Source organism: Sesamum indicum, linkage group LG13, assembly GCF_026168435.1.
Source record: "Sesamum indicum cultivar Baizhima isolate 11 linkage group LG13, ASM2616843v1, whole genome shotgun sequence".
In the NCBI taxonomy this organism is placed as follows: Eukaryota; Viridiplantae; Streptophyta; class Magnoliopsida; order Lamiales; family Pedaliaceae; genus Sesamum; species Sesamum indicum.
This window is the reverse complement of record NC_142669.1, coordinates 9,806,999-9,814,005: the sequence shown is the minus strand read 5'-3', so window position 1 is coordinate 9,814,005 and position 7,007 is coordinate 9,806,999. Positions and strand designations below refer to the sequence as shown.

The window sequence follows — 7,007 nt, the reverse complement described above, 5'->3', positions numbered from 1 at the left end:
TTCCCTATGGAGTATTTAATTACCCATCCTTCATATTTCTTCACATATTTTGGGATAATTACACTTTCCTCCCCAGAGATTTGATATAATTGCATATAGATAGCCTGTAGTTTGAAAAATTACACTTAGCACCTCTAAAGTTTGTTTCCTTCTAACAAATAATTCCACTCGTTAGTTAAAATTCATCGAATTTGCTGATATTAACAGAATCGAAAAAAAATTATATTTACCCCCAATTGATTTATTACAGGTCAGATAAACCTTTTTATAATCAAATTGCCCTTATACGACTTCAAGCGTTAATACATTGGGATAATTACACCCCCATCCCCTGTGGTTTGGGAAATTACATCGTGCACCCTTAAGGTTTGCTTCCGTCTAACAAATAAATCTCCTCCGTTAGTCCAAATCCACACAATTTACTGATAATTAACAAGAAAATTAGAAAAAAAATTATATTTCCTTATTATTAACAGATCAAATAAATCTTTTTATTACCAAATAACACTCATACATCTTCACGCATTAATGTATGTGATGAGGTATATCTTCACCTTATAAACGTAGTTTAGTCTGAAAAAAATTAATCGACTTATAATAAGTCAGTTTTAAGTCAATCAAAAGGAAATATTTTTTTTTTGTAAAGATCAGCAAATTCGGTGAATTTTGACTAACGAAGGGACTTATTTGTTAGACAAAATGCAAATCTTAGGGGTATTAAATGTAATTTTCCAAACTACAGGAGGTCTACGTGTAATTACATCAAACCTCAGGGCAAGATTCAATGGATTATTTGACCTGCAATAAGTCAAGAATAAGTCAATCAAAGATAAAGCGTTTAATTTTTTTGTTAATATCAACACAAATTCTGTGAATTTTAACTAACGGAAGGACTTATTTATCAAACAGGAGTAAACCTCAAGGGGTTATAGATGTAATTTTTCAAACCATAAGGGTTTTTATTAATTAAACTAAACCTCTGGAGAGGAGAGTGTAATATCCGTATATTATTTTTAATAAAAATCAGCAATGGTAAAATATTGTTACCTTACTTATGAGGAAATATTTGTAATTTTGCCAAACTTCATGGATGATAAACGTAATTTACCTTAAAAATTAAATAAAAATTTTGGAGAAATGAATATTATTTTGAGAATACATTTGGATATGGAATAAAGAGAAAATGATCACAATCGATGTGATATGCAAAGGATATTTAATATGGTGATTACAATTAATATGACATATTTTTGCCTAAACTAACAAACAGACAATATTTCACAGAAAAAGAGATGGAATTCTGGGAAAGAACTTTCTTCTGCATTCACTCACATATTCAGAACCATAGGGTCATTGATTCGGGAACATATTATTCACAACAGGGAAAAAGAGAATAGAGTTTCAATGAATAAAAGCACTGCATGACATGCATGATGCACATATTACAACTATCATCCTCCCCCAATTAAACTACTAATATTGCAAGTCAGGCAAAGTAATGCAAGTCTTACAAAGAAATGAGCCAACTCATACCTTGTAAGAAGGGAGATCTCTTGATGGTTTCACTGGACGTGAAAACAAAGGATTCCCATCTCTCCCAGCGAATTCGATATGAAAATTCATTGATCATGAGGTTCATTCCTGGTGTAATATGTGAGAAGTTTCTCTCAAAGTGCTCTTGCCACATTTTTGAAGTCATTCAAGCAAGAGTGCAGTAGTTTCTGCCGCTTCTGAAGGGCCTGCTTTTCGTTCTGAAGTGCATCAATTGCTCCAGGGACAACAAACATGTCCATGAATTTCTCGTCACTCACAGCAAACAAATCCAATCCAAGTGCTACCATAAGCCGCTCTCGGCTGCACAAGTGGAGTAAGATAATATGTGATAAGTTAAATATGACTAGTCTGCAAAAGGATTTTGGTAATATAAGCTTAAGATATATGAAATGTCATGCAAAACTTGTACCAAAATGAGTTCAAAGGATTCACCAATGACTTTATTATGCTGAAATGAACAAGGAGAAGGTTGGTGATTAGTAACCAGAATTATGTTCTTTTGTCGTTTCATTTTCTCTGAGCTCAAAAGGACCACCTAGAAACTTATCTAAAATGAAAATCACTGAAGTAATTTTGATTGTTTGATAGAACTCTGGGATTTCAAAATTCATATTTCTTTCTTTTTGGCGAGCGTTCGAAGCCCTGTGAATAAATCTCCAGGAATAGAAAGAAAATAAAACCAAACTTTTACAGAAAAAATCAAAACAAAGATACCAAGGTAAATTCAAGTAAATTGGGCCGTTGACAACTGAAAGAGTGAACAGCAAATGCATATGCTACATGTATACAAGAAAAGCAAATAAGTAAAAATTATTAGATTGGGAGACCAAGATTTAGAGCACAGCACAGGCACACATGAAATTTAGGAACAAACACATCTAAATCCCGTGAAAAAAGTCAAAATAAATGAAGCTACAAGAACCCATAACAATAAAAAAAACCTATTCAAACAGCAAGAAAAAAAATTAGTCACTTTGAACTGTTTTATGCACTCTGTCAAAAACACAAACTAGCCATGCAGGGCACTATTTGCAGAATCAGCATAGAAAACTGGCAACACGTTTTATGTGATTAATAGTTAATTGAAAAAAAATCACATAGATATATAACACATGGTTTCACAAGGATGCAAGGGCAGCCACATACCATGGTGTCAAAAAGCCAGAATTTAAACTTGATGCCACCCCCCTCTCAATCAGAACTTCACGAATTCGAGCAAAATGACGTGCAGTAGATGAACATATCTCTGTGTAAGCTGATCCTGGTCGGGAAGCAGAATCCCCACTCACCAGTGAAAGACCACCACCATTTTGGCTCCTAAAAGGATCCAAATTCCTGTTGTTGCCTGTAATTCTAGGCTGGCGTTTTCTTGCTCCGACTTCAACACAATTACCAAGTTCCTTTTTAACTGCATAGTTCTCATCACGTGGTTGATCGGGTGATGGTGTCTCAGGCACAGTCATCTGACATTCTCGAAGAGCTTCTCTAGCTTCAGCCACTTTTCCTGGTGTAGTTTCATTTTTCTCTGGCGGCATGTTTTCTTGGTTGCTACTAATTACCTTGTGCACGGCAGGCGCTTCGTCGGATAGCTCAAGACAAAATGATCCAGCTGGGACTCGATTTATTTGATAATTTGTGCTTATACCTGAACTGAAATTCCCCAATACATCATTCTCATAGCAGACCTGAGAATATGGGCTGGTAACTGAGTCAAGATGGTGACGAACAGCTTGTTTGCATTGCTTGGCAAGATCCTTTACAAAGCAGTTGTACGAGTGCCTCAAAGCAGCATGAAAACCAACATACACGTCCATATCTCCATATAGCTGACCATCTTATAGAATTTAACAAAATAAAAGAATTAGTGAATCAATTATCTAGAGTTACTCCCATACCCATCTTGATTACGTGGAGAAGCAAGGGAGAAATTAACAGGAGGGAAAAATGGATTCAGATTTGATGAATTTGCTAACATTTCCCATAAGTTGATTTATTTTTACAACTGCTAACTAACCACTACTCAAGGACCAGAAGAAGCTAAGACGCACTAATTCTAGTTTCCAGCTTCAGCATACAATACTTAAGCCAAGTTTCAAGGCTCCAGCCAAAAAACATCTTCTGGTGCACACATAATTGTCAGAAGCTTGGGTCATGGAAAATTAATCACAGACACTATTATTATAATGTGGCTACCATGACCCTTGATCCCACAACCTAGAACCTACCGTTGAAATCCAGATTAAGAACTGTTACTATTAACGACACGTCAATTTCTAGTAAATTCAAAGGACCATTTGATTGACATGTTACATTGGAAAAAATTAATTAAGAGAAAATTTAAGGATTTCTGAACTTACATCCAAAATGATGATGATGATGATGATTTCTCTCAATAGCAATATCAAAAAGATTAGACAATACGAAAGCAAGCCGATCACATGCTGTGTCAAGAAGAGGTGCAAGCCACGACTGGGCTGCAGCACGTGCAATCTCCGCAGCAGCCTCTGTAACTCCTCTACTTCCACCCCTTCCAGCATGGGCAAGTAAGATATTCGCTACCTGACATAGCATGGGATATGAAAATTTATGTAGACTAATTCCCTACGCAGTCAAAGTCATATTGATCTAAAGTACCTTCTCCCTTGACACAACTGGGCATTCCATGGAATATGTGGCACAACGAAACTCATGCACCACTCTTTCAAATGCAGCGCCCCCATAAAGACGAAGAGTAGCGTTTGGAGGCTTTATCTCTCTGGTAACACCAGGCCAACCACCTATACCACTGTTCGATTTTTCCTCTTCTGTTGTCTTCCCCCATTGCTCTGGTGCTGGATCTGCTGCTCCCTCAAGAAGTGCTTCCTTTAGCAATTACAAGAACCACAAGTTCAAATCATAATCAAAATTAACTTCATGGCTCAAATAGAAAAATATTTCATCCAAATCTAGATAGAGTATACACCAGATGGCTGCAGATGGAAGCAGCATGCAACATGGCAGATCTGCGAAGATGAGCCACATCAGAAGTTGCCTGTATTCTGCTGTCCAATCTGTTCAATTCAGCTGTGACTTCGGTGCAACGCTGTTCCAGTAACGCCAATGTGGCAGGGGCAGCTTCTTTGTATTTCTTCTGGAGTTCAGATTCTAAATAATCTCTGAGGCATCCAAACCCTATGTAGGATTTGTACTTCTCTTCATCAAATCCCCCTTTAACACCATCTCGTAGATAACGTAGTACTTCTGTATCTACCTGAGAAATTTGCCTCCGGAACTCTTCATTAGAAACTGAGCTTCTCTCTTTAGGCAGGGCAACAAAAAATGGCCGAGTGTTCTCTCCAAGATATCCATTTGCACTCAAATAGCGATCAACTTCCCAACGGTCGCTGAACTCCTGCATATATTGACTATTCAACTCATCTTCCAACTTTTTTTCTCAAAATCATTTTTCCCATAACATTAGCAGCACCAACAACAAAAGGAAGAATAACTCTTCCATGATTGGTGCACAAAAGAACAAGTCATGCCGAGCGTGCAGGAGATATTATTTACTCAAGCAAGCAAGTTGACTAATCATTCATTGTATATCCAAAATCATAATTGGTTATGATATCTTATGTATTACTTATCACTAATTACATTTTGTCCACAAGCTTTTAGTTGAACAGTACCTTGAGACGGTTATCAAATTTGGAGACAACAATGAGTGTTCGTCTAAAGGCTGGATCTATTTCACGAACAGCATCTAACCACAAAGACGAGCACCATTCTACACTACTCTGTTGAAGAAAAACAAGAATGCGATGTGGCGGACTAGCTAAGGACTTCACCATTGACAAAATTTCATCCGGTGTACTCTCAGGTTCGCCCTTCTTTGCCTGTTGTATTTCAAAATATCACATAAATTCTCATTGGAAACTCTAAAAGGAAAAAGTAAATACAAAAAACTTCAATTTTCTTTTACTCCTTTTTCCTTGCATACCTTGAGAACAAAGCCTGGAGTATCAATAATGGTGAGATTAGGACAATGTGCATATTCTGCTCGCATAATAATAGGCTTAGAAGAAACTGCAGTTCTGGTCTTCCTCAAAAGTGCTTCAGTCCGCAACTTTATGTAATCTGCAATTGCAGTAGATGATACAATAGGACTCCCATATTCTTCAGAATCCTCTTCCTGTTTAAAAGCTCATTTTTCAGTTTTTTTTATGCTAAAATACACCGCAGGACACTTTTACTCATCAAGAAAAAGTTGGTTTTGGTCCAGAAGCAAATAGGACTTGTAGAATAGTTATTTAAATCCCAAAATCCAATCCATTAATGTTGACAGTAATTGCCAGGCTGAGCATCTCTCATTGACTGATTTTATTAAATAAGTCAAACATGAAACCTTTTATAAGATAAAATCAAATTCTTAATCCAAATTTCATCTTTTCACCAGAATTAACTCTTCCGCACAAAATTCAGAGATGATCCCAAACTGTAGGAAGTGCAAAAGACCCCAACATAGCTTTTGATATTAAGGAATCTAAGCACCAGACCTGGAATTGTCAACACTTTCGACAAATTCTGTAAAACTATAATCAGCTAAAAACCCATGTGCTCAGTTCTATGGATCAACATCCATTCTAAATTTCAATAGGTACTGATATAGTACCTCATATCAAACACGCAAAACTCTTCCAAAATACAAATTTGGGCCGGGGGGGGGGGAGGCTTTGGAAAAAGAAAAAGAAAAAAAAATGTAGAGCACCTGAAAGCGGCATCGGGGCTCCATAGCAGTGGGATCATGAACCATCTGGAGAATGAGCGGGCGTCGTGTGCCCATTTCAACTTCCCGTACATTGAACCTGAACCCTAGCAGGGCTTCAAGGAGCGAACTCTTGCCATCAGATTGACCTCCGATAGCGACAATCTCCGGTATTGGGAGTTTCTCTCCAAATGCAACGGCGGCAGCCTGCAGCCGGTTGTAGGCCTCGAATCTCGTTTTGAATTCGGAAGCTGACTTGTTTAAAGCGTCCACAGAGTCATGGCGCTGGCGCTTCCCGGAAGCAGACTTTGCGCCGGTCTGGGTTTTACTGGGTGTAGTGATGAAATCGATGGCGGTTCCCGGACCGTTACTGGTGGTGGCCATTGAAGAGAGAGAGGGAGAGAGAGTCAGAGAGGGGAAACGCAGGCGCTGGGAAGCGAATAGGGTCGTTCAAATTTTGAATTTGAAGACGTAGAGAGCCGTTAGATACTCGAGTTGGATGGGCCACTTGATGGGCCAATAGTCACATACTCGAGTTGGATGGGCCACTTGATGGGCCAATAGTCACGTACTCGAGTTGGATGGGCCACTTAATGGGCCAATAGTCTCAACGACCCTAAGTTGCAACTGCTAAGATCAGCCCATCAGTATATAGCCTTTTAGGCCCAAATATATTCTCAAATTGTGCTGTATTTATTATTAGTATATG

At 38.0% G+C, this 7,007-nt stretch overlaps 1 protein-coding gene across 2 annotated transcripts; it reads right to left on the bottom strand.

Moving 5' to 3' along the window:
• Positions 1 to 309: 309 nt before the first annotated feature.
• LOC105176989 (dynamin-related protein 5A) lies at positions 310 to 7,007 on the bottom strand. Of its 2 annotated transcripts, XR_016063563.1 has the most exons (9): positions 6,302 to 7,007; positions 5,534 to 5,725; positions 5,223 to 5,429; positions 4,517 to 4,945; positions 4,189 to 4,416; positions 3,912 to 4,113; positions 2,701 to 3,388; positions 1,534 to 1,854; positions 310 to 798 (listed from the first exon to the last, which is right to left on the bottom strand). XR_016063563.1 is itself a non-coding variant. In XM_011099994.3 (8 exons), exons 1-8 carry the CDS (start codon positions 6,680 to 6,682, stop codon positions 1,668 to 1,670), a joined length of 2,514 nt encoding a protein of 837 aa, XP_011098296.1. In that variant the 5' UTR covers positions 6,683 to 7,007; the 3' UTR covers positions 1,299 to 1,667. The 2 variants fall into 2 exon arrangements, 1 of the variants encoding a protein (XP_011098296.1); XM_011099994.3 differs by lacking the exon at positions 310 to 798 and having other exon boundaries at positions 1,299 to 1,854.

Bases quoted from the DNA above. Each gene is read 5' to 3' on its own strand.
- LOC105176989 (XM_011099994.3), bottom strand. From the start codon at position 6,682: ATGGCCACCACCAGTAACGGTCCGGGAACCGCCATCGATTTCATCACT. The intron at 5,726-6,301 runs GTGCTCTACATT...GCTTTTAAACAG, and splicing joins AGCCCCGATGCCGCTTTCAG to GAAGAGGATTCTGAAGAATA. The intron at 5,430-5,533 runs GTATGCAAGGAA...GAAATACAACAG, and splicing joins CTCCAGGCTTTGTTCTCAAG to GCAAAGAAGGGCGAACCTGA.